The 27,353-nt window shown below is 38.9% G+C and overlaps 2 protein-coding genes across 3 annotated transcripts in view; one reads left to right on the top strand and one right to left on the bottom strand.

Moving 5' to 3' along the window:
* Positions 1–10,488, top strand: part of LOC101861361 — a 14,426-nt gene extending 3,938 nt beyond the window's left edge. Inside the window, exons 4-13 of the mRNA XM_005097325.3 lie at positions 2,058–2,168; positions 2,798–2,953; positions 3,781–4,090; positions 5,011–5,189; positions 6,031–6,174; positions 6,698–7,226; positions 7,766–7,896; positions 8,580–8,728; positions 9,676–9,765; positions 10,255–10,488. Of these exons, the coding sequence (XP_005097382.1) occupies positions 2,058–2,168; positions 2,798–2,953; positions 3,781–4,090; positions 5,011–5,189; positions 6,031–6,174; positions 6,698–7,226; positions 7,766–7,896; positions 8,580–8,728; positions 9,676–9,765; positions 10,255–10,447 (1,992 nt within the window). The 3' untranslated portion in view covers positions 10,448–10,488. The remainder of the gene's footprint in view (positions 1–2,057; positions 2,169–2,797; positions 2,954–3,780; positions 4,091–5,010; positions 5,190–6,030; positions 6,175–6,697; positions 7,227–7,765; positions 7,897–8,579; positions 8,729–9,675; positions 9,766–10,254) is intronic.
* A 9,568-nt stretch (positions 10,489–20,056) lies between these two features.
* Positions 20,057–27,128, bottom strand: LOC101861121 (pre-rRNA-processing protein TSR2 homolog). Of its 2 annotated transcripts, none has more exons than XM_005097324.3 (6): positions 27,024–27,128; positions 25,188–25,278; positions 23,734–23,825; positions 22,748–22,885; positions 21,893–21,971; positions 20,057–20,721 (listed from the first exon to the last, which is right to left on the bottom strand). In XM_005097324.3, exons 1-6 carry the CDS (start codon positions 27,099–27,101, stop codon positions 20,627–20,629), a joined length of 573 nt encoding a protein of 190 aa, XP_005097381.1. In that variant the 5' UTR covers positions 27,102–27,128; the 3' UTR covers positions 20,057–20,626. The 2 variants fall into 2 exon arrangements, with proteins under 2 accessions (XP_005097381.1, XP_012937393.1); XM_013081939.2 differs by lacking the exon at positions 27,024–27,128 and adding an exon at positions 26,824–26,988.
* Positions 27,129–27,353: the final 225 nt, after the last annotated feature.

The following is a 27,353-nucleotide window of genomic DNA, read 5'->3' as shown; positions in this document are numbered from 1 at the left end:
CCCCCCACAAAAACATCTTTCCAACCCCCTCATCCTACTCCTTGCACTTTTGCTTGACATTCAAATTTCTTATTACACTTGTGCAATGTTTAAATTAATAGAAGTTTTGTGAAAGGGCAAGATTTCTGTGAATGTCGAAATTGTTTTTGTTTTGTTTGAGTAAGCGTTTTATGGCACTTGCAACACACTTTAGTCATATACGTGCCGAAGCTTTGAGGTGTCACATGAGAGTAACAAACACACAACACACAAAAAAAGAAGGAGGAGGAGAGATAAAGACAATAGATGTTTGGTAGAAAAGAAGGATGCGCAACCACGTCAGAGCACCCACAAACATCTGATGTTCAACTTGTGAACATTTTCTGTTGAATGTGAATTGACATAGGTAAGAACCTGGTAATATTGTTGGAGAAATTTTAATATCGTACAGGTAAGCCTAATACAAGGCATAGCAATGTTCAACAACTATCTTTCAGTTTATCTTTCTGAACAGTGAGCCTTGAATCAAACTAATTAAAGGACACCCCTCCCCCTTCCCACACACACATACAAATTTTAAAAAATGCAAAAGAAGATTTTAAGTACAAAAATAGTCCCCCTTCTTTCTGCTTTGAAACAGATTTGCGTAAGATGCAGAAGCAACGTGAGTGAGTGGGGAAAAGGGGAAACGGTTAAGGGTCAACATGTGCGACTCCGCTTCCTTCTTTAACTCATTAAGGACGAAGCGGACACATAAAAAAAGTCCGACAGCAGCCGATCAAAAGCAAAGTTGCGAGATATTTCGAACCATCCTACAGACTAGAAACAAATTTTTGCATATTTATTATTATAGTATACATTATTGTTATCTGTCTCTTTAAGTACCAGACAAAGGAAAGAGAATTGAAAACTACGAATGAATAACGAAATTATGCTTGTTTTAGTATTCTGAAACATCGGGTCTTCAAGCGTTCGAATGAACAGAATGCGAGTCTGCAATGAGTTAAAACAAGTGAAACGCGTCTTTCTCCACTTGCGCTATGATGACTCATATATGTGGATCCGCAGAGAGAAGAAACAGGGACGACATGCATAACAGGCTAAATACATTCAGAAGGGAATGTACGGTCCAAGTCTGCGTGCACGCGCGCGCGCGCGTGTGTGTGTTTGTGCGTGTGTTTGTGCGTGTGTGTGTGTGTGTGTGTGTGTGTGTGTGTGAGTAAAAAGGAATGGAGGGCTAGGTCAAACCGTGGTTCTGGTAAACTGCCTTTCCTTTTTTTTTCATCCATATGTTTTTGAAATTGTTTATATGTATAATATATGGGAACAAAACTTAAGTTCGTTTTTTATTCATTTGTAAAACATTGACAAATGTATCTTGAAAGTGGAGCAAGAGACTTTATGTGGGTGTAGCTTTTCTGGATGGGTTAATAGTAAAGCTAACTTAAATTGAAACAATATTTGATTTATGATGATTAGCACATGTTCTCAAGGTACACAAAAGGAATTCTCTGTGCTTCTGATTGTGTACTGTTGTATGTGGGTTTTTTTCTTCTTTTTTAAAGTAAAATGCATTCTTGTACCACTGTGTGCAGTGCAATGGTTTGGTTCTTCACCATTGCTCGCAGTGGATGTGAGTTTGATTCCCAAATGGGGAAGTAATTATATCCGATATCTTCATCAGTCTGCTGTGCTTTGTAAACCACTTAACACAGGCTTGTTGTTAAAGACAGGACGGAAGCAGCCAACCTCCTAAATAGTGAAGAGTGGGATGCAAAATATTTTAAAATTACAATTGAACCTGCTCTAATGGCCTCCTGTCCACGATAACTACCGGTACAAATGACCAATTCCCATTTCCCTCTCTAGTGTATTTTTCTGTATTATATTAAAATGACACTGTCCAAGATGTCTAACTGACTTGTCTAGAACAACCACTTTTCTCCTTGACAATATGTGAGCATCTTAAACAATTTTGACTGTATTCGTGTTGTCTGTTGATCAAAATTGTGTTGATAGTGCCATAAAACACCTAATCAATGTTAATTTTCTTTCAATGTTTCCTTTCCCTGTTGCAGGGATTGCCTGAGAGTTTCGGTCTTCTGTTCCACCTGAAGGAGATTCATCTCGAGCACAACAAACTCCACTCGCTGCCGGAAAGTTTTGTGCACCTGGTCAAACTGGAGAAGGTAAGTAACTTATTTTAGCTGTCTCTCGCAACTAAGGGAACTGGTGTCTGTGGCGTAGTGGTCAGGCTTTTTGCCATTGCATGCAGAAGTCGTGAGTTCAATTCCTACAAAAGGAAGTTGTTTTATGAAGTATTTCCTTCTGTCTACTGATGTGCTATCTCACTTGACTTGGAGCTTCACAAATCTTTTTTAGTTTCAGCAAGGTTTTGCGGCGCTCGCAACTGCATAAGGTCATATGAGCTCCAAGGGGTGGATGGCAACAGAGAAGTCCAAACTTGTAATCAGGCTTACTCTGCTCACCTCTCTAGCCTCAACAGCACGAAGTCTGCTTCGATTGTCAAGGCATCCCAGAAATAGCAGTTCGTAAGGGAGTGACAAACACACAAAAGAAGTAGAGGAAAAATGACGAGGGTAAGGATGAGGGAAAAAAAAGCAGCAGTTCCCCCTATGTTGTTACGGCAGAGTATGAGCATGACATTTACAATTCTACTTTGCATAAGAACATGTTAATATTCCCCTTTTGGGAATGGCCTAAAGACAACTTGTGTCAGTATCATGAAATGATATGTATTTTATTATAACCATTTTATTATTTCTGTTTCCATCTTCTTTGTCTTTGTCCTCCCTAGATCGACCTGTCGTACAATGAGTTGCGATCTCTGCCAGAAGACATCGGGGACATGGAGCGTCTGGGTCGACTCAGCGTGGTGCACAACAAACTGAAACAACTACCTCTGTCTCTGGGCTGTCCCAGCTGTCCTGTACATCTGCTCCTGGCTCAACAGGTGAGCCGTTTCATTAGAATTTGTAGACAGTAATATATCGATGATGTTATGCTTGAATTATGGAATATGATGACAATAGTTATAATGAGAATTTTTACAGCGCCTAATTCTCAGAAGGTGCTAAGCTCTGTACAATGCAAAATTGTCACGAAAGTAACAAAACCCCCCAAGAAAATGCACATTATGAGACTATTTAACTTGACACGCATGCACACACACACACGCATGCGCGTGCGCACACACACACATACACACACACACACATGTACACACAACTCTCAGACCCACACACATTTGCACGTACAAAAACTACTGGCAGAAGATAGTCAGATAGGGTTGAACAAATGTGTCTTAACACTTTTCTCAAATTGGAAGAAAAATTATGACTCTTTTTGTCATAACCTCATTGCTGAGGTCAATCAGCTTGTGCTATGTATAGTATAAAAGTGCCAGGGGTAAACTGTCATGTCTTCTCATGTTAATTAAATCTGAAGTTTTTTGTTTTTGTGGGTGTGGAAAATTTTTTCAAGAAACCAGTTACACGTTGTGAATGGTTTGGTGGGCACTCTGGTGTGGGTTGCTTTTCCTTTTTTATCAAACATATGTAGTCCTTACCTCTCCTCCTTTTCTTTGTCTCTAGCAACACCTGTAATCTTCAGCACCTATATGTATGACCAATTAAATTTGTGTTGCCAGTGCTGTAAAATCTTACAAAAACTAAAAACAAAACATAACAAGGTAAGAGCTTAACACCGATTGATGTTTAATGCTGTATGAGAGGTTAAAAACCTATTTGCTTTCCTAATTTTCTGTCCTTTACTCGACAGAACCGCTTGGAGAGCCCCCCACAGGCAGTCTGTGATGAGGGGTCATCATCCACACTCGAGTACCTCCGCAAACAATACACCACCAACTACAACGAGATCCCGTCTCGGCCCGCCACGCCTCTCAACCAGTTCCCCCGCTGCTGCAACAACAAGCTGGAACCTTCCGTGGCCAACCCGCACTCGGCACAAATCCAGTACATCCAGGAGCAGACGGACACGGCACACGTCACCAGCAGGATCAAAGTTCCGTTATTGCCCCCCTTAGATGCAACGACACTCACTCCTTTCCAGCTGAGGGACAGGGTTATAGGTAAGTCAAGGGGCTCTTTTTTTCAATTTTTAAATTCTATTCATCCCCCCTTCCCCCGCCTTAAAAGAAATAAGTCTGGTGCTCTTTTCTTCTAAGTTTTCATAACATTGGTATGGCCTGTGTTTGTGGTGTACCAGGTAATGGTTAGGCTCTTCGCTGTTGCACAAAGATGATGTGAGTTTGATTGATTCCCAAGTGGGGAAAGTTTTTATTGGGTATCTCTGTCCGCTGAGATGTTGCGTCCCACTGAGACTGACTGGTTTGAGATAGCCCACCTTGTAAATGATCTGAGTTGTGTTGATAGGGATGTGAAACATTTACAGTTACAATTACTTCATACTTCAGTAAAGTAGAAATGGTGTCTTCTTGCTGACAAAAAGTTAATTATTTATGTTAATGGTAGTCCAAGTGGCATGAAATGTTTTGGAATATTTGATAAGCTTTCCCCTGACCACAAAGGGATTTGTGCTCTAATTACTTGAGTTATACTCTCTCATCTTGTGGGTTGATATGGGAGACTACTTTGAATTTTTATCTCTTATCTCATAGGTTTGGCGGTTGATGGTCTTTAGAGGGGATACCTTTTTTCTGGGAATTTTTTAAGTTTTGGTCGTATATTGCTGTATGTATTCTCTAACACACTTTAGACTCATAGCTGTAAAGGATGACACCAAAGACTTTGTGTTGTGAATTCATATTGAATTCAATGTACAAATATGGATTAATATTGTCAAAATGTTGGTCTAGAATGTCTTTAAAGATGTTATCATTTTGTATGTTCTTCTTCTCGATCGCATCACACTTGAAGTCCGTTATCTGTCATATATTGGGCCGTCCTGCTCAGTTCATCGATCGGCCCGAATAGCTTCTCTTGTATTTTGCATGATGTTTTATGGGACAAATTTTTTGACATTCTTCAGGTCTGATCTACGGAGCGGCCATCGGGGATGCGATAGGTGTGGCATGTCGGTGGATGTCAGATGACGAGTGCTCCTTCCACTACAACTTTGACGATGACTTAATCTACTCCAGAATTGTCCAAGACGAGCACAGGGTGCTCTGGAGACAGGGGGACTGGACCTCCAACTTTGACCAATTTGTGAGCACTGCCATAGCTTTAGGTGACTTGAAATAAGGAATAAACTTGTGAAGCTGCAAGAATTCCTGTATTTTGAGAATTGCCAAAATCACAGAAAAAGTTTGTAGAAAAACCTCAACACAAGAAAATAAACGCACTATAATTATAATCGCCTATAAAATGTCGCATAATGGAGGGGGGGGGGGGGATATACTTTGACTTTCAAATTGGCTAATTTTTTGTGTGTGTCGCTCTTATAATATAGCGTGAATTTCTGACATGCTGAAGGGGGCTCGACATGTATTAAATCAAATACTAGTTGGGCATCAAATATTGTGTCTTACCCTTAAGAACTGTTGTTTGTTACATTGGAATTGATATAATCTAGGAAAATTATATTCTGTATAACTTTTCTTTTATTTGGCCTAATCCTGGCTGCATGTCACATTTAAAATACAGGGGGTATACTTTTGGATCTTATTTTTGGGGTAAATTGCTTGCCTTATAGGTGAGTATACATGGTATATATGCTCATAATTTTCATGTGTTGAGGCTTTTTCACAACCTTTATTTTAAAAAGTGGGTTGTTGGCGGGTGCTCTGGTGTGGTTTGCATCTAATCTTTGGCACTTGTTTGACCTTATTGTGTTGCAAGTGCCATAAAACACTTACTAAAACTTATTTTAAAAAGGGAGCACAAGTAAAATTAGTGTTACAGCATTTTGCAATGTTGGCTTTACTTTTTACTGAGAACTCCAGGTACTCCATTAAGCAAGGAAAGTGTTAAAATGTTAAAACGAAGAAAACAGAATAAAAATTGATAGATCTAGTAGGATAGTCATTTAAAATTGTCTTTGTTCCAGGTGCTCGTTTTGGACTCTCTGGTCAACTGGGGGGGCGTGGTGGATGAGCTGGAGTTTGGACGTCGGCTCTTGGCCTGGGTGGAGCGGGGCTTTCCAGACTTGGGCGACTCTGCTGGGGTTGTGACCAGTGATACCATTGCGCAGGTAGAGAAATGACTAGTGATGTAGGTATTTTATGACAAAATGTTTTCTTCACAGAAGTGAAGAATTATGTTTCTGTTCGTGATCTAAAGAGGAACAAAAATCGGATGTTCGAATGTTAGAGATGATCCACTTTGTTACAAAACTTTTCAATAGATCTTGTTGCTTCATTCAAAATAGAGTAAGGTTCCAAGTCTGAACATGATGTGCAAGAATTTATGTTGATTGAGTCCAGTAGCGAGATTGCTATTAAATTGTTCAACTCTGTGGATTTTCTAGAATTTCCCAGTTTAAACTTAACCTTAATTTAGTTGAACAATCCGTGTTGACAGATGTTAAGACGTGGCTTTTGTTTATGAAAATGCAATTGGTGTGACATTCATTCAAATCCTGTGTGTATTGTATTCGTGTGGTATTGTGCATTGTTGCATTGACCAATTATTGTATATATTTTATCTATGGGTATTTGTATGCAAATTTTTCCTCAAAGTAGACTTTAATTTTTTTTAAAAATTGTTTCCCCCAGGCAGCACACCATGAAAGTTTTACCAGAGATCCACATTGGACATCAAGTGCCATCTTAGAGAAAAATAAAGTAACTCAAAACGGGGACCTGTCTAATCACATATCAAGTCATCAACCTGTATCACCACACATAGAGGCTGAGGCCACAGGGAGAGATGGTGTTGCTATATCGCCGGCACACACAGACACTGAAGGGACGGGTACGGATGCTGTTGCCACAGTGACGCTCACGAACGTGGAGGTGGCGGGAACGGATAGTGTTGCTGGGATGACGCTCACAAATGCTGAGGTGACGGGAGGAGATGGTGTTGTTATGGCAACGAGAACTGACAGTGTTTCAAAGGACTCTCCGTCGTCTCCGTCATCGTCCCAACAACACGTCCAGTTGAAGAGACTTTCGTCGACATCCTCGTCTCTGCCCTCCCTGACGTTGTGTAGCCACACCGAGGTGGCCCAGAAGCTGGTCTACATGGCGCCATGCCGAGAGTTTGGTGTGGATAACGGGGCAATTGTCAGGACTGCCATATTAGGTGACTCAATCAAATGTTCATGAAAAATCTAAGTGGGCTTTTCTGAAAGAAAAAAAAAATGTTTATGAGGTAATCTGTTTCAACGACAGTCAAAGCTGTCCAAAATGGCCTCCTATTGTCGAGGAGAAAATTGGTCACGATAGACACCTGGTTGGACCATGTCATTATAATATAGAAAAAAAATGCAAGGAGGGAAGTGGAAAGTTGTTGTTTGCATGGGCATGGGTAATTGTCTTAGACAGGTAGTTGTAACAGCAAGTTGATCTAATTTTTTTTTTTCAAGAATCTATACATGCCACTCTTGCATACGTGTTCTCACACTTTTTGTTTATTCATGATTGGCACTGGTGTTTGTGGTGAAGGCCCTTCGCTATTGTTTGCAGAAACGTTCGTTTCATTTTTTAGCTTAATGAGGAAATAATTTTATAATTTTATTGAGTATCTCTGGTGGTGGGGGGAGGATGTGTGTGTGTGTGGTCTGTGTGTGAGGCATTAACAATGATGATTAGTAATTTTGTTGGGGTCAATTTCCGTTTCAGGAGTTCCCAACTTCCATGAGCTTCATGAAGTAGAAGGCAACGCTGTGAGAATCTGCCGGGCGACCCATGCAGACAGGAAATGTGTGGCCAGCTGTGTCCTTGTCTCGCTTCTCATTGCCACCTTATTACAGGTCAGTTTTGTGGTTTTATTTCTGCTGGTGGTTGTCGGGTGCCTCTAGTAGGTCTTACTTCTTTTCTCTCCCTGTGGTGCTACTATCTTTGTTCTGTCTGTTTTCTTTCCTGCACCATATGGCTGTTATTGTGTTGATGTGCCTCTTGGAGAAGTTGTTTTATTGAATACCACTGTCCCCCCCCCAGGGCAGGGCTACTGACTAAAGTTGTCTTCAGGCCATTCCCAAAGGGGGGATATTAACATGTTCTTATGCACAGTAGAATTGTAAATGGGCTGATTTACCAATGTCATGCTCATGCTGTGTCGGAGCAACATAGGGGGAACTGCTGCTTTTTCTTTCCTCTTCTTTACTATCGTCATTTTTTCCCTCAACTTCTTTGGATGTTTGTCACTCTCTTGTGACCCGCTATATCCAGGGTGCCTTGATAGTCGAAGCAGACTCTGTTCTGTTGAGGCTCGAGATGTGAGTAGAGTAAGCCTGATTCCCCGTTAGGACTTCTCTGTTGACATCCACCCCTTTGCGCTCATATGACCTTATGCAGTTGCGAACTCCATAAAACCTTAATAAGAATATCACTGTCTGTCTGCTAAGATGCTGTCTCCCTCTCAGCTGAGGTACAGTTAAAAAAGCGATAGTGCTCTGATCATGACGTTGTGTGCTTTTTTCTTTCCACTGACCAGGGGCAGTTGGTTATGGAGACAGATGACCAGAAGAGAACGGTGAACGAAGAGCTCCTGGACAAACTGTTTCAACAGTCGGCGTCACACATCACCGATTCCTCGGACAAGGAGGAGTTTTTGTCTCTACGCAACTGCAAGTCTTTCTCAAAGTGAGTTGTGAGTAATAGGAGGGTACCGCTGGCAGGTTCCATTGTTGTTTTTCTGTCCGTCTTACTTTTTTAGGCACTAAGTGATTGATATTGTGTCGATGTGCTTCTTTTTACTGTTGCTAAGCCGTCAAAGCTCATGGTTAACCCTATCCGTACATCATGTTTTACTATCGTATCCATGCGACGTGGGGAACTCTTTGCCACCACTTCCAAAGAGGAAATTTACTCTTTAATCCAATCTGTACGCTTTGCATAGCAGTCTGTCAAAATGATTTTTTGAGAAATACTGAAAGTGTCAAAGAGATCATTGTAATAGAAGTATTCTAAAATGTGAAGAATTACAACCCCGGGGGTACAGAATGACCCCAGGGCGTGTACGGATAAAGTTAAAATTGTGGACTCGAAGTGTCAATATATGTGAGGTATCATGTGCTACCTTTCACCAAGGCTGTGTTTGTCCATTGATGCCCCACTCCTTGCCACAACAGACATCCATCTTCCTCGGGCTCTGCTTTGATGTAACATTTCGTGAAGTTGTAGACCAATGTCGGGTTTTATGTTTCCAATATATTATGTAGGTGGACTTTCCTTATTCCTTTTGCCTGAAACATGAGGACCATTTATGTCCACCTATCGACTGTTGCCATCAGTTGTTCAGTCTGAGGGCACTGAAGAAGCAAACCGCTTCTCTAATGCTGCACTGACTTTAGCTTGCTGCAGCATTGTAGAACAACCCTCTCTGCCTGCTCTCTGGTCTTGTCTGGTCTGATCTTCTACAGCTTTACTCTTTTTGTTTTTCAGGTGGGATTCTATATCCCACTTCACCTTTGTTGGCCCTTCCAGGTAGAGTCAAAACAGCTCGCTTTTCAATGATCTAAACTGTTGATAGGGGCATAAAAACATTTAAAATCGATCGTTCAAGGTTTTTTTTTTTTTTTTCATTTCAGTTTTGATGCAAGAGCAGCGTATGCTGTGAGTCACACGTACACCCCACTGAAAGCTGCTCTCATAGCACTATATTGGCCTGACGACTACAGGTAGGATAAATCTGTGATGTTTGTGTGTGTATTTGTGAATGTATATGTGTGAGTGTGTGTAATTCTATGTGTGTTGTGTTTGTGTTATTTGTTAATGTGTAGAATGTGGTATTTTGTTGTGTATACTTCTCCATGTGTATTGGCTTGGGGTCTGTGTCTGATATGGTACGGTATTGTATGATGGGTTCTCTGTCTTTTATGATATAGTATAGTATGGATTCTGCATCTTATATGGTATAGTATGTGTTCTGTGTCTGTAATAATATTAATATGATATTGCATGGGGTTTTTTTTTGGTATGTTATTATCTTAGTAACACCTCTAATTTTTGGCTCTTATATGATCTAATTGTGTTGCAAGTGCGATAAAACTCTTACCAAAACTAAAACTTAACAGCGAATGCCCATTTTCATCAAGTTGATTTGCTTCTTTTTACTCAAACAAACAACAAACATGCTGATGCTGCGCATTGCTTTGTTTGTCGGACAGATCTTTCATCACAGTGCTGACAAAGATGGCCGGTGACAGCAACAGCAATGCGTGTGTGGCAGGGGCGGTGCTGGGGGCCGTCAGGGGCTACTCGCTCTTAACCCCCTTGTGGCTCACGGATTTACGCAAACGACAGGTCACCTGGCTCAACAAAAAGGTCAACCATCTGCTGGACATCATGGGAGCTCCTTGACCGCTGGATGATGCGAGCATATCACAACAGGAGGGTAGGGGGGGGGGGGAAAAAACAAATAAAGTAGTGGCTGAGAGAGAGAGAGAGAGTGTGTGTGTGCATGTGTGTTTGTGCATACATGTGTGTATTGTGTGTGTGAGCAGGTATGAGTGGATGTTATTTTCATACATGTGTGTGTGTGTGTGCATGTGCGTATGTGTTGTGTGTGTGAACAGGTATGAGTGGGTGTATGTGCATACATGTGTGTGTGTGTGTGTGCCCATGTGTTATATGTGCACTCATGTGTTTTGCGTGTTCACAGACATGTGCGGATTATGGGCATGTGTATGCATGTATGTGTGTGGGGAGGGGCCGTACCTTTCCCCTGATGTGTACATATATACACATATATGAGTTCAGATTTCTGCGTGTATGTGTGTATGCCTATATGTGTGACTTTTTAAACTGATAGTTATGACTGTGAGTGGCTTTCGAAAATGATAACTTTTGGTGATGCCAGAATACGTTTTGTGACAAGAACGTTGTGCCAAAAAGTCTTTTATTTGAATTTTATTGTACAAAAGAGACTAAAAAACTTACCTGGAATAACAGAGTGGAAGGGAAGAGATGGCAAATAAGACTTTCTTTTGCTTGTCTGGAAAAACAGGGTTGGAGAAAGAATAAGCAAATAAGATTTTTTAAAGAACTCTACTGCAAGTATGAGTTTTTGTTGGGTAATTTTTCTACATTAACAGGGTAGGAGAAAGTACAGTAAAGAAGATACTTTTGTAAGACAGCAGGCCTAACAGGGTAAAAGAACTGGAAGCAAAATAAGGTATTTTAAAAACTTTCTGGAAGGTAGGAGAAATGATGTTGGGTCTTGGTGTGTAACAGTGATACAGTGGAGTCTGCTTAAAGTGAACTTTTTGGGACCAGAAGAATGTGTTCTCTTTATCCGAGGTTCAGTTTAAGCTTTTAGGTAGGGTGGAGGCTTAGAAACAGTAGCTACGTGCAGTGGTGGGTCAAAGGTGGAAGTGGTGTGGGGGGGGGGGGGGGAACAACACAGCGGGAGAGCCTAGACTAGAGCTCTTTCTTTCTGATTGCCATCGGCAACGCTGAGCTGGGATTGTCTTCCGATGCCCGAGGCAAAGAATTTTATTTTCACGGCATGGCGACAGTGACACGGTTGGTCCGTTTTTCGCTTTCACTCGTTTGGGCGTTCACTTTATCCGATTTCCCCATGAAACTGGTTCTTTTTATCCTCTGTTTTTTACTTTAAAGAATAGCATTTGAATCGGGACCACAGAATATCGCTCACTTTAACCGATTGTTCTAAAAAAGTGTGTTCACTTTAGGCGGACTCCACTGTACATGACTTACTGTTGAAATTGTCCAAGATGGCCACACGATGTTGAGAAGAATAGTGGTTGTCTTAGAAAGGTGGACATGTTGGACAATATCATTAAAATATATGGTCACTTTTAAGGACAAACGGGCTAACCCAGATTTCGGGAGTTTCCAGAAATCTTGACCTACACCAAAAGTAGGCTTTGGCCTACCTATAGTAGAAGTTTGGTTTCATTGGTGTGTATATTTGTTTGCTTATAGGGAAAACTCTCCTTGTCTTTTATAGACACTGAACAAGGGGCAAAAACTTTACCTTCGATTTTCTCAAAACAGCATTTTTTGGGATAGCCCCCTTGTCCTTAAGAAGCGACCATATAGAGAAAAAAATGCAAGGGGGATGTGGGCAGTGGTTGTTTATACCGGTGGTTGTCTTGGACAGGTGTCCAATGTACCCCAGGGAGTGTGCTTGTTGTACCGGAGAACTGCTACAATGTCCAGAAAATTCTCTCATGATGATCTTAATGTTGTGTGATACTGGGAGAAAGTTACATCTTACAGTTTTGAGTGTTTTTCAAAATTTTTCTCCAAAGCTTGAGATGAATGCAAAACTTATGTCTCATGCACAAATCCACGCATGGACATATACTTACATGTTTGGACTTCTCTGTTGACACTCACCCCTTGGAGCTCACATGACCTTATGCAGTTGCGAGCGCCGTTTAAAAAACCTTACTAACTAAAACTAAACTAACTAAATACTTGTTGTACATACATACCTGTGCAAAGGGTATAACCTTCCCCCCCCCCCCCACCTGCTCTTTATGATGTTGCACTGAAGTCACATGACTAGCCTACCTCTGACTTTGTGAAGAAGTGTCCTCAGGACTTTGGAAGTTCAGTTTGAAATAAAAAGCCTCCTTTCCTACAGATGGAAGGTTAGATTATTTATACTTCTCTTTTATCCTAATATTCTTTCTCCCTTTATTTAATTTCTGTCTTTTTTTCCCTCCCATTTGAAAAAAAAGAGGCATGTAAAAGTTACAATCATAACAATCAAAGCCCTACACAGAGGCTGCAGAGGTATTGTTGTTCTGGCAAACCTTTTTGTAGGAAATCCTTTATGTAATGTATGTACACAGGCAATCCTTCATTTATGTACATTATGTTTTTTCGACTGCTCAGTATAAGACTCTGTCATACGTCACTTTTCAACATGGTGCGTGGAGGATGCCAAATCTCCAGTTTTTCCATTTTTTTTCATCCGTTGGAATTTTTCCACTGACATTAGGTCCTTTTTCTCAAGACAAAAATAATATTGGAATTGATGCAACAAAGGTCCAATGCACTTGCAAAGGAAAGGGGAGAGGTAAGACTTAGAGATGTTTTTGTTTGCTCATTTAAAAACTTTACAAGGTTCGTTTTAGGTGAGATGTGATGCTCTGCTCATTTTCAGTGTTTTTTTTTCTTCCTAAAATCATTTGGCATCCCTGGGAGTCTTACACTGAGCAGTGGACACGTGTACTCAGAACATGATGACATCATTGAGACTGTACACTTCACGTCTGCTTCTTCTGCGTGTACCCGGTACTGAGGAATTTTAAAGAGATAATATAAAGTTTTGTCTCAATTTGGATTTTTATTTATTGGTCACTTTTGTTTTATTTATACTCACAGGATTGTGGTGAGTTGTTTTTGATACGTTTATCTCTAAATTATTTTTTTGTACCACGTGTACTGTTTCCTGCTCATGACAGTTGACAAATGTTTGTTGTATGTTTTATACTATTCTGTGATGCACTGTGAAAAAACCCAATTATATTTCTAATTTAGTATTTCTGCCTTTTATGAAAGTGATACTTGTACACTCTCATAAACTCATGTTCAGCGGTGCTGATTCTCTGGATAAATCTGGAAATCCTGATTCTTGAAATTGTCCAGATTTTGCATGACTTCATGCTGAATGTTGTTATATAAGATGTCTTAGACAGTATGATCCATAAACCTTGAGTCCTTGTGTATGCGTTTCCAGGGGGTCCAAAAAGTTCCTGATTTTTTTTTTCTCATAGCCAGTTGATACCTCTTTATTTTGGCAAACAAGTAGTCGCAGGGCTCTACTAATCGGACCTAATCTTTTTTTTTTCGCCTCTTGTTTCTGTCTTTTTTGCTTCTTCTCTGCATGAAATGACTGCGGGGTTTTTGAGTTGAATGTGTACTTCTCTTTACTCAGACTAATCTAAAATGGTTGTGCATCCGAACTTCATATTATTCATTTGCGGTTTGTACAAGAAAGAAAAGTGAACTGCACATATTGGTCTATGGTCAGCATCTTATGTGAAATGGTTAGGCTCTTTGCTGTTGCCACTCAGCCTTGACTGGCAGGGTTTAGGCTGCCTGTCTCCTAACACTAGATCTAAATGAGGACATTGAGGGTGTAAAAAATGTGCAATCTACTCGGATAGATCTGTGGGAATCATCTTCATCATCTTCCTTACTCATCCTGTGTTGGAGGATTGGCCACCATCAAGAGCTGTCCATGTATCGGGTGTCTTAGAAAAGAAAAAAAAAAAGGACCCATTCATAGGGCATTAACTCAGTCATGCTTAGACAAATTTCAAGAGTCATGAAAATGAGAAAAACGCATGATGATGTATATCTGGTGGCCTGCTTTGTTTTGTTTTGTTTTAGACTTGTTTGAAGGTTGCTGGCCTATGGGTTTTTTAATTTTTAAAACAAAGTTTTGCTGGGAGAGTCAGTAGTTCAGAAACTTTGGTTGGTACTCTGTAGTAAATGAAATAATGAGTGTGATTGTATTTATGTATTATATTTTTATATTGGTGTTTTTTAATAAATATTTGTAATTGCCATATAATCATACATAAAAGTCTGTAGATAGTAGGTTGTATTGTTGAGAACCTTTACGCAATGGTCCAGTCTTTTCTTACTCTGCTTCACAACAAAAGTAACTCACTGGCGCGACCTGTTAAATTGTTCAGATTAATTTATCCTTATTCCAACAAAGCTGGACCTACAGAAAAATTCTTTAGTTTTGGTATTTTCTGTATTTCTTGTTCAAAGTGGAGGTAGTCTTTTTTTATTTAAGAAATTTCTGCATTTTTTGTTCATCAAAGCTGAATGTAAAGAAACATTTTTGAGGCTGTTGTAATTTTACATAACTTGTTCAAAGCTGAATCTAAAGAAGGAACAGTTTTAAGTACGGTTTTTTCTACATTATTTGTTCAAAGAGTTGCATTCTGCTTCAATGGGTCTTTTAACCCATGGTCTTGAGGCTGAATCAATTATGTACTGTCATAGTGAACTGACCCTGATCTTACTTTTCCTTAAGTTTATGCTCACTCCTTGCAGGACTTTGAATCAAAAGCGAATTAATCAAATTCACACCCAATGGTTCAAAACTTTTCTGTTGGAGAAATTGATTCTGCTGTTCTCACCCCACCCCACCTCACTTGCCTCCATCTCTCTTTCCTTCCCCTCTCGTTAATACTTTGCAGTCAAACAGCCAGCAGTACAAAATACCCCATCTGGTCACCCAGCCAGGAGAGTGACTGCAACAGACTTCTCGGGCCTGGTTCAGGCCAAGTGACCAGAACGGATAATTTTCACTGTCGCATTATTGTGCCAAGTTACCACGAAGTGTTAACCGATAGAGCTGATGATAAAGTTAATGATTACGCCTGTCCTCTATCAAAATCCATGTCTGAGGGCTGTATGAACTCTAAACATCTTGCCATGACCTGATGTGTGTTGTTTCTCCATTTTGTGAGTTTCAAAAAGTGGTCCCTGTTGGAAATTTGTGTGAGAAAGTCTGTGTTAGACAATTGTAATAATAATAATAATGTAGATCATTTCTATAGCGCCCGCTTCCATGTGAACACAGCTCTAGGCGCTGTATGTAAGACTAAGACTATGTAAAGGGATGTATGCTTACCAGGAAGTTGACACGTTTTTTTTTTTAGAATGCTATCAGGTTTGCTGGGGTAGTAATAATTATAGATTTAGCAGGTTCAGTTCTAGAAACCAGTATGCCACATTTATCTAAAATTGACTTTTTTTTGGCTTTTCCATGGCCGCAGATCTTTTTCCATCACATAGCTTTTCTATGTGAGCATTGGACTATAAATAAATTACAGCACATCAAAAAGATTGCGACAAAGAGAGATTTGCAGCCACGGGAAAGCAAAAAAATCAATTTTTGAAAAATGTGGCATATGGGTTTCTTGAACTTGAACTAAACGGTCGCTTTGTAAAATGTATAGAGGTTGCTGTTGAGTGGGAATTTGTGTTATATGCTATTTATTATCATTAAATTATCTGTGTAAGGCAGTCTGCATGAAATTGTTTAAGTTTAAGACAGTCAGCATTAGACAGGCTGTGTGAAAGGACCAGTGTTTTGTGGGTATGATGTAAATGTAAATGTGTGTGTGTGTTATGAATTTCACCTCTTCTGTTTTCAAAGCTGTTGCTTGCTGTATCCTTATGCCACATCTTCACCTTTTTTTCTCTGGTTGATATGTTAGTTGTTTGGTTTTTAAAAATCATGATTTCGCCTTCAGTTCTGCCCTCAGTAATCAAAGCTTGGCTGGGAAAATATTTAAAAGTAAAAAAAACAAAAGTACAGGGACAACCATGGTTACAATTTTATCATGTACATCACATTGGAAGAAACAACCATGTCTCAAACTCAAAAGTGACGAAATTGTGACTTTTATACTTTTAGTAGAGATGCACTACATGACTGTGTCGACTCAAACTATGGGAGCAGCTTTTTGAAAGTGGTTTCAACAGAAACACTCAAAGCACAGTACGGTATGCTTAGGTTTTAAATCTAGGATTTGATTTTCTCCAAACCATGATCATTCTTCTATTGTGACCTACCATGTGTTTTAGTACTCTCAGTATTAATGTGATGTACAAAGCTGGATCTGTTGTGTTACTACACAGCATCTACTGTTTGGTAGTGTGTATTCTGTCAGTGGTAACATACAGATGGCTGTAAAACTTGCCAACGTTTTCAAAACCCAGTCTGGGACAACCAGCATTATAGCATCCGTTTATGTAACAACGAACAAAATTGCATCAAACTGGACGGAGTGGTTTTGGTGCCATGTAAGTGATAAGATTCTCGAATTCCTGATTGTCAGGAATTAGCAAGTCTTGTGTTGTGAAGTCATTGAAGGCCATTTCTACAGAATATCATTACATTATCTTCTCTCCGATATAATTCAAAATCCCACTTTTTCCTCTCTAGATCACTCGGAGGATCTTAGTCCTCACTGCTCTCTGACATTTTGCCACGAATCAATTTGTTTATACTGCTAGATTCAGTTAACAGCAAACAGATCTTGAATCAAAATACATTTAATTCTTAGCCTTTTCTACATGTTTTATGTAGGATCCATTTGAAAGTAACTTACTTTGTTACAAAGGCCTTTATTAACTTATTCAGCATTAGCCAGCATTGCCACATATATATGCTTTTGTTCAACCTTGCATCTTATGTTCACCAATCATGATTTTAGATTCAGTTCATGAAGAATTTGAAGGAGTGCTAAATGTGCTCAGCTTTGTAGCAGAATTTTGTGTCACATTGTGTTTTAGTCTTTTACCTTTTCTCCACATATTTGAATTAATTTTCTTGTGTGGATTTGACTTTCAGACTTCTTTATTCTGTACTATACTATGTCATAAACTGTCTTTTCAAAGTCTATGTAAAAGACATTTACACTGTGTAAGTCACCTCACTACTCACTTTTTCTTCTTTTCGGACTTTTACAAATGTGTATTTTTAAAAAATCCGTGTTGTTTAAAAAAATATGATGCATACACAAGAAGAAAACTTGAGGATTCAGTGTACAGATTGTAAGGTCATGAAGATGTTTGCTGAGATTTATGCTTGAAGTACTAATGTGTCTCTTACTTTTAGGAAAAGACACAAGGTTCCTTACTACGCAAGAAGTCTCAAAGGTGTGATCATTATTATCAGATATTATTTATTGATAAATTATTCATGCTGTCGTTTTTTAAAATCAGATCAGGCCAGGTGTTCATGCCTTGGCACTGATCTTAATTTTTTAAAGAATTGTAAAAGTTTTATGCCCCACAACCCCAAGTGTTCATTTTTTAAACTGCTTTGCTAAATCCTGAAAGCTATAACATATAAAATTTCAACTTCAACTGCAAGCTCATCATTGACTTGTTTTAAGTAATATGCTGTCTCCTACTAAGTGATCTAAATTGTATTGATGGGGGTGTAAAACATTTACAATGATTTACACAGAGATTGTCTTCCTGATTTTGGGGTTCATGGGCTCCATGTCAATAATACCAAGTGAAGTAGTCAAATATTTCACATGAGTGTACATGAAGATGGAATTTTTTCAGAACATGTCAGCTTCCTCCTCCTTATCATCAGTAGTAATGGTCACAAACTATATATATGTAAGTCTGAAATTCGATAGTTTTATTTTTGTTGTCTGAAAGGACTGCTTGGAAAACCCTCATGCATCATGTTCTAATATTGTGCAAAGTATATGTGTCACGACGCTGTGGAATCGGGCGCTTATCAATTTTTGGTCATGTGAGGTTAATGGTATCATCTTAAACTAAAGTTGAAGCCTGTTCATTTGTCTTCCATTTGGTGAAAAAAAAAATATCCGTCTATGTTGAATAGAAGAAGTTGAAATATTTGCGATTGAAGGAGGTCAGGGTCGCCTGGTTTCAGAGGTAAAATTAGCAAGAAAATGGCTGCCAAAGTTTTTTAACTTCCCATAGCCTGAGAGTCCTTGGAAACTGGAAATTTACATTTTGTGTGCCTTTCATCCTAAAAATTTGTTTTTAAATGGACATAAAAGGCGTTGAGCCAAAAAAATAATTTAAAAAAAAAATTTGCTCATCGGCCAAAAAGATGCAGATTTCTTTGATTTAGATCTAATTATTTTGACGAACGCCGGATTTCACCACGATGCCTCACATATGGAATGAACATGACTAAATACAGTGTTGGCTCAAAATGTACACGTCCATTATCTGCGGTACACTTGACATTGGCACACTGTTTTCCTTGAAGGATAGCAATTTCAGACTTACCACCACGGTTTGTGACTGTTACTGTAGATATATGAAGAAGCTTTTTGGGGGTAGCTGACAGTTGTGGAAAAAAATTCTGTCTGTGGGATGATTTAATTGTTACTGGTCTTTTTGTTACTTCACTGTACCAACATTTGCAAGTGTGTATAGATTTGAGATGAAATACACTTTCAATAAATTATTATAGATCATATGATACTTTTGTATTTTGGTCTTTGTGTTCATAAGCTAATTCTACAAAATATAAAATGTTTCTAGACGAATTAACTTTGCCTCTCCTAATGTCAGAACAGTGGGTGCTCTGGTGTGATTTGCTCCTGCTTTCCTATTGAACATCTGTTGTCCTTATCTCTCTTCTTCTTTTCTTTGTATGCTACTGTTGTGGGTGGTTGACGGGTGCTCAGTTGTGGTTTGCTCATTCTTTCCTATCAACTTTCTTTTTTGTGTCTCTTGTAACACATAATCTATTCTTCGGCACTTATTATATGTCCTTATTGTGTTGTAAGTACCGTAAAAGTCTTACTAAAATCAAGTATGCTACTCCCTAGTAACACCTCTAATCTTCGCAACTTATATGATCTGATTGTGTTGCAAGTGCCGTAAATCTCTTACCAAAACTAGAGTCAGAACAAGCAGGTAAAGTGAGTAATTCCTATACCCAGCCCAGTGCACACTGCCAATCAGATTCATTTGATAGTCCTGGTCTCCCAAATTTTTCTTCGTGGAGGGGCAAAAGCTATACCATTTTGGCACCATATGGCTGAACTGATATGATTTGTGACTTATAAAAAATATATGCGTTTGAATTTGAAGGTCAGTCAAATTGAGTTGAATTGTGTTGTATTGTGCAAAAAATGGAAACTTTTGCCCTGTCCATGTAGGAAAAATTCAGTCAAAAGAGTCGGATGGGCAGTGGGCACTGAGTATTAGCAAGGAGCTGCTACTAATAATAGCATGGCCACAACTTTCTCTGCGAGAGCACTTTCCCTTTCCCCAGAATCAAGTTCATAAATGCTGCAATGAGTCAATATTCCAGCCCCATAAATTTAGACAATACTGTCAGTGAAAAGAAATAGGAGTAGACCTCACAAGTGGTAATACCACTAGTCACAAGGACAACCTCATACTGAAGTACATGTATATATATGGCAAATTCACCAGAAAACAACAACACCAATAACTACAAAGAGGATTTTACTAAAAAAAACACAAAAAAACAACAACCAACTTTGCAGCATGAGTAAGACACATGACATGACGCCATCAAAAAAAATTTCCAAACTATATTTGAGCCTAAGGAGCACTGGTGGATGATTTTCTTAAAATCTTAAATTGAAGTTTTTCTGTATCGCCTTGATACTATTACTTTACTGGACTATTTTCAGTAAAAACCCACTGTCCTTAAATATCCCCTGCACCTGACACATGAGGCTGTTTGAGTAAAGAAAAAAAAAATCATGTTGACACAATAACACAGTCATTCAGTTAAAGGGAAAAAAAGCAAGATGGACAAACAGAAAAAACAGAGGGAAAGAAAAGAAATAGGACCTACTTGTGGCACCCTCCAACACTGAAGCATGAGATCAACAAACACTGATAGATAGGATAGGTAAAAGTACACCTTGTCTCTCAAACAAAAAAATACACATAAAAAAACAATCTGAGCAACAAAACGAACTCTGGTGAATAATGTCCATCTATTAACAGTAAAGGTGCAGAAAAAGGAGAGAAAAAGACAAGAGTCCTCTGTTATCTTTTCTTTCGCCCATGTCGGACGACTTTAAATCCGTCTTCGTCCTCTTTGTCTTCAGCACCCTCTGCCGTTTCCATGTCGTCACCGGTTTCTGGGGAATGCAATATCATCAATGAGGTAGAGAGAAGAGCGAAAAATCAAAATAACAAACACATCACTGAAGTAAAAAGAATAGCCATTATTCATCTTTTAGTTCTGTCTTGTTCTTACAGTTACTTAAAATAATTACAATAGATTTTGTTTCACGTGAAGCTTTTAAACAAGAAATTCCTGTTACCTTCCACGAAAGGTTTTCAAGTCCCGCGTTTTATTTTCCCCCCTCTTTATTCTATTGTCAGTAACTTCTAGAGCCTAGCACCGACGACGATTTCCATTGTTTGACCAGATCAAGACCAACATTGTGAGCTCATGAAATGTACACAAAAAGCTCTGCTACTGTTGCATATTTAGTTGAAATAAAGATGTATAGGAAAAGTAGATGGTCACAGACTGAACACTTTGCCCTTACGGAACGTCGAAGCCGTCTCTTTCCCCTACCGGATGCCGACTGGTGATGGTGTGATATAGACAGAAAATTAGAAAATTAAAATGTAGCAATTATCTCCTTTTTGACATGAGCACTTGTTAAAGTAATAATTTCCTTTCTGAATAGTTAGTGTAGCCTTTGAAAATCTGTTTACAACAATTGGAGTAAATTTTTTTGAAATATGACGAGTAGATCTGGCATGAGTGCTGCTTTACACTTAAACCACGATGAGAATTCTGGTGATGAACATGCTGGATCTAAAGTTCTCAGTTCCGATTCTAATTCCCTTTTTGGTGAATAAGCGATCATCACATTCAATTTTCTCAATTTGCTGAAAATTTCACAATGGTTGGGGTATTTTTGCCGAGATACAGGTATAGTAATGATGTACCCCATCCACATCCAAATCCTGGTACGTGGGAACAAAGGTTGACCGCTCTGCGCGCTACAAGGGCGGAAAGTGTTAAGGCTGCAGCAACAATGTAAATAGAAAATATCGTATCCACAAAGAAAATAATCTTTTTCTATGGGAATTGTAAATGGTTTTGTATTTCTGAAACCTGTCTTAATAACAATGTCCGAATTTTGCAGTGAGACTTACTAATACAATACAATAATACATTTCTTAAACTAATGCTGATTCAAACCTCATGTTGTGACCCTGGTGAGTTTTAAATTAGTCACACTTAAAAGAGACATGGAAATATTTCACTTGTTAGGGAGACACGAAACTGACCTTGTGATGCAGAATTCTGTCCAGCAGGAGGGACATTAGAGTGGGAGGACGGAGGGGGACCAGGAGCCTCTTCATCACTCTGGAAAACAAAACCAGCGTTGTCATTAGAGACCATAAGAAAAAGAGGAGGAGGTGGAGGAGGAAGAGGATGAAGAACGAGAAGGAGGAGAAGGACGACGACGAGCAGCAGAAAAAGAAGAAGAAGAAGAAGAAGAAGAAAAGATTGCATTTTTACATAACCAATATAACTTCTACCAAGAAGTTAAGTAAGGAAAATGAGTGTAAAGTGCTTGTCCCAATGACACAAAAGTACTGACAATATCAGCCCTAGACAAAGATTTGAACCTTCCACCTTCCTGTTTTGAGTCTGACAGCCTTACCACTTGACTAGTGATACCTTACATAGAGAGGAAAGATGATATATATATGTATTGTATAATAAAAAATATTATATTTCCTTCTCTACCCCCCTTCCCCGACACAATTTAGATAACCTTGGTGTCTGTCATCAACTGCATAATACATACTGTCAAAAAGCATACAGTTCTTGATCTGATATACACCACTATTATTTTTATTTTAGTAAGCATTTTACGGCACTTGCAACACAATAGGGTCATATAAGTGCCGAAGAATAGACGTGTTACAAGAGAGTAACATACACAAAAAAGGAGGAGAGAAAAGGACGATAGATGTTTGATAGGAAAGAAGGAGCAAACCACACCAGAGCACCCGCCAACCACCCACTATACACCACTGCATAGAACAAAGAAGATCATGTACAAAAACAAGCCGTCCAAAGCATCTCTCCCTCTACCACTTCATTAACTATCTAAGGCTGAAGAAAGCACTCACATCCATTTCCTCCACCCTGTTCTGCCCCTGTTGGCAGTGTTGAATTGAGGCTCTGGGTAACACGTTCAATCTCTGTGCAATTTCTTCGCTCTTGTTTTCCTGACAGAGCCGGTAAAAGGTGCAAATGAGTCTTGAAATCTGCAAATAAAAGTAAAGAGATCAAAAACCTCATGAAATTCAGGATAAGCAAACAATGTCCAAGTGAAAAGTCAGAAAGTCAGTTGTCTTCAACTAGATTTACGAGGATGCAAAAAATATACACTGAAATCTGTAAAGTAAGGGTGGGGGCTCTCGTGGCCTAGAGGTTAAGGTGTTGGCCTCTCATTCAAAGGTCCCGGGTTCGAATCCGGGTAGCGACCGAAAAATTTTCTTCTCTAAAATTGTCTCCTTTAACCTCCTTTCCTGCTCTCTAGCAATGTTCTGTTGTCTGCTTTCATTTCCACTTTCTGCCCCCACCCCCTCACCTCCTTTGCCCCCTCCTCTGGGCTCCTGACTCTTTCTGCAGCCTTTCTACTGCTACTCCTTGGCTCCTCCTTACTGCTGTCTTTCTGCCACACCCCTGATCTTCTGGTAGGAAAGATCTACACCTAGCCTTCTCGGACAAGGGCGAAAAATCTCGGAGGGCCCGTGTGCAAGTTGCGCACGTTAAAGATCCCTTGGTGGTCTAAAATCGATAAGAGTAGGCTTCGGCCGCCACCCGGGGAAAATTCAAAATTTCCTACCAACTGAAAATATTAGGTGTGTCCCACGCGCTCATATGACCTATGCAGTTGCAAGCGCCGTAAAACACTTTACAAAAACAAAAAACAAAAGTAAGGGTCAAGTTGAGGGTCCCGTTTAGGTGTGTATTGTTCATCCTTTTTTTTTACCTAAACTCAACAAACAAAAGAGGGCCGATGAGTCATTCCAACCAAAAGACACAAAATAGTGTGAAAATTGATGCCGTGTACAACACTGGCCAACAGCTCTTAAATTTACCCACTCACCTCTGGAAGGCTATTGTCTTCTAAACGCAGGTCAAATTCTTCATTCAATATGTCGGCCAGGAAGTCCTCTACTTCATACGGCTCTATGCCATCTGTAATTAAAAAAACACAAAAAAACGCAATTCAACACTCTTACACTATCTAGTGCATGATAATTCATTGTGTCTGCAAAATACATATAACCAATACACACACCAAAATAGATACTTGACAGGTCAATGTACTTGGTGGCATCAAACACTTGATGCAAAAGGTACCAACACCAACATAAGTATAGCAATTTTTCTAGTGAATGCTAGGATAAACTGTTAATTGTCTAAAAAACCAAAGCCAAGAAGAGGGGGGACCTTGACAGAAATATTTCTATCATATTGCAACCATGAATTTCAACACTGGGGGCTTCAAATACATTTGTATCACGACGCTCATCAATTTTTGGGCATGTTGAGTAATTGATATCCTCTTAAAGCTTGTTCATCTTTCTTGCTTTCAAAGAAAAAAAATACCCATCTTTCTTGAATATAAGTCGAGATATTCATGATTGAAAGAATTGGGGGTTGCCCAGTTTCAAAGGTAAAATTAGCAAGAAAAGGCCACCAAAGGTTGGTGAATTCCATTGCTTGAGAGTACTTGGAAACTGAAAATTTATATTTTTTTGTGTCTTTAATCAGCGTTTAAAAAAAAGTAAAATCCACACAGAAATGTGATTTTAAAAAGACATAAAAGGTGTGCCAAAAATCCAAAAATTCGACAAAAATTGCCAAACCAGTGGAAAAAAGCCTGTTTCTTAAATTTCATTATTTTGATGAGTGCCTGATTTCACCACCCTGCCTTACATTTCATATTTGACGGCATACATGCTCACTTAATAATAGATAACATTTGTGTAATGCAAATTCTCACTCAACAGCAAGCTCTATGCGCTTTATGATCTATATTATTACCCCACTTCCAACATTTAGCCAGTACCCACTGTGCTCTACCCCTTAAGTTTGGCAACTGATGTTGATAGAAAAGAAAATCTTTGTCCTCAACAGACTTCCACACTCTGAAATTTTCCATATAAGTATTTGTCTTAAGCATTGAGCATGGCATTCCAAATTGTTCTCTGTGAAAGTTTTTGAATGAGAATGACAAAGATAAATAAAATAAGAGCTGTTGTAGACTAAAGAAAACAAACTAATATGTACTTGAACCTGTTGATAAAGATCTATTGCAAGCAAAAAAAAATAAAAAAATAAAAGCACCATGGCACATTGTTTTAAGTGAAGGACAGATGTCCCTGTCATCATCGATAAAAAGTCTTACATCAGTCATCACTGGCATTCATCGAACCCTCAAATTCAATAAAAAATGATGTCACAGTTTGTCAATATAATTTCTGCTACAACTGTTGCTATTGGACTAGTAATAATGTCAACATTAAGACAAAAAACACAGCAGAGACCTCTTACCATTTTCTCTGAACCAGGTGTCTACTGCCTCGACCATCCATTCTGCTTTCTCTTGGCTTTCAGGCCCTCCAAACCCCTGCTCCACTGCCAACTGTGAATTTAGAGAGAAGTTCAGTATTACTTTTCTATACAATGTGCATACAACAACAAAAAATACAAAGGGAAAAATCACCAGAGCAAAATATGAATACAAAAGAAACCAAAATGGAAATTGCTACAGCGAGCAACTTTGGAATCATGAATCTCCTCTATACCTTCCAGCAAAGCAAGGGGATCAACTCTGTTTTGGGACTCTTATTATAATTCACTACTTGTAAAAGTAATATTTCATTCATCTGTCATTCATCATAACCATTTAAACATGGACTGTCACTGCAGTGGTCTAAAACTTACTGTGGGATACAAGAAGAACAGGAATACTACACTCTCAGTCCACCTTCCCACGCCAAATTCCATGCTATCCTATAATTGATAGCAGCACCCTTTTCAACCCTGGACTGTGATTTAAATGCAGGACCTCTAAACTAAATTCTGGCCTTGCTGATAAAGGGGAAGGGGGCGGAAAGAGGGGAATGTCCCCCTCAAATCCTCCGATTGGCCCAAAGCGCGGAAACGGCCGCCTGGTGTTGACAAATTTTAGTGGGAGTCTAAATTGCCGGAATTTGCTGGAAAACTCACAGGTCTGTTACTATAATTATTTTTACTTTTTAAAAATGGGAGAGCGGTGTTCCCAAAGCCGGTTATCCTCTCAAGCAAGCAGAACATGGCTATATTGAGAAAATAATACAGATCTAGATGTGATGCAAGTTTAAGTGTGCCTTTGTTGCACTGTTTCAGATTCCACCATGGTGAAGCCAAAAATGCACAAAACCAAGACATTTGGGAAGAAAATAAAAAGGACGTAGCAGCTTCTACTTCTTTTTGGCTTGAAAAAGTCATGACTTCTTTAAGAAAGGCAGTCACTCACCTGTCAAATCATTTAAAAACTCTTCTTTTTTGTGGCAAAGACTTACAATAAACTCAATTTACATAAACAACTCAGTTTGCCAGCATCAACATAAATTTAGAAAGGCATTTCGGCATGACACATCTTTTTTCTCAGAATAATTTCTGACACAATCTGCTACACTATTTTGAGTAGTCTCAGAAAGTTATTGTCAGAATTGGTTGAAATTTCCTCACAATAGTCCATGAATGTCTTCCTTATACTTTACAGAGGTATTTTTGCTTCTTTTCCCACATGTTTTAAGTTTTCAGACCTTTTGTAATAAGTACGTAGATCTAGTCTGAAATATCAGATCTAATTCTAGGCCACATAAGATTGAAAATCTCCAAAGGGAATGTAGATATTTAAAATTGGGTGTGTAAGGTTTTAGATATTACCTTGAATATTTACCATGCCAATTATCAAGTGTCTATCTTAAGGAGTTATTGAGATTCACGAAAAATAAAATGGTGCAAAAAAACCGCTGACTCTGCAATTTCTTTTCTGTGCCACATGAAAAAAACGTGAGAATTTAATCTTTTGAAGGCTGATTAAGGTTTCATTTTATACAGACACACACATTTATGAAGAAAACAGCATTAAAACAGTCAGATCAACGTTTTGGTATGAACCATAGCTACACCTCCTTACCTGCCTTAAGTTTAAGGCACAGGCATCAAACCAGCATGGTTGCTGAAGAGTAAATGTAAACATTGTACCTGGAACTAGGCCTACGCATTTTGTTTAATCATTGCAATAAACACACTACATCTACTACAGTTAGACTCAAATCTTTGAGAGGCAGTACTGATTATCTAAATTTTGACAGATGGATTCGTAAAAAAAACAACCTGAAGAGCAGTCCAACTGTTCAAAACTGCTTTAACAGCTTCAACAAACATGCTCTGTTGTTGGCTTGAAGCAGCCATTTTTGTTTTGTTCTATTAATAAAAATTATGATCTTAAAACTTGAAACGTTACTTGGCAAACAAAACTTTTGTATCAATCTAGACGAGAGCAACAAAAAATTACTGCTTGATTAATAATTAACAGTAAAACAAAATTTTCGAAGGAAGACACTGTTACGTATAGATGGACAAAACATTGTTTGTATTAAGATTTGTTCTGTTGTTTTATTTGGGGGCTCATCGTAGGTATGATATTTTTGGGGGTAACCCGGA

Source organism: Aplysia californica, unplaced genomic scaffold (assembly GCF_000002075.1).
Source record: "Aplysia californica isolate F4 #8 unplaced genomic scaffold, AplCal3.0 scaffold00152, whole genome shotgun sequence".
Lineage (NCBI taxonomy): Eukaryota > Metazoa > Mollusca > Gastropoda > Aplysiida > Aplysiidae > Aplysia > Aplysia californica.
The sequence above is the reverse complement of the archived record's forward strand: the minus strand, read 5'-3'. Positions and strand labels throughout refer to the sequence as shown.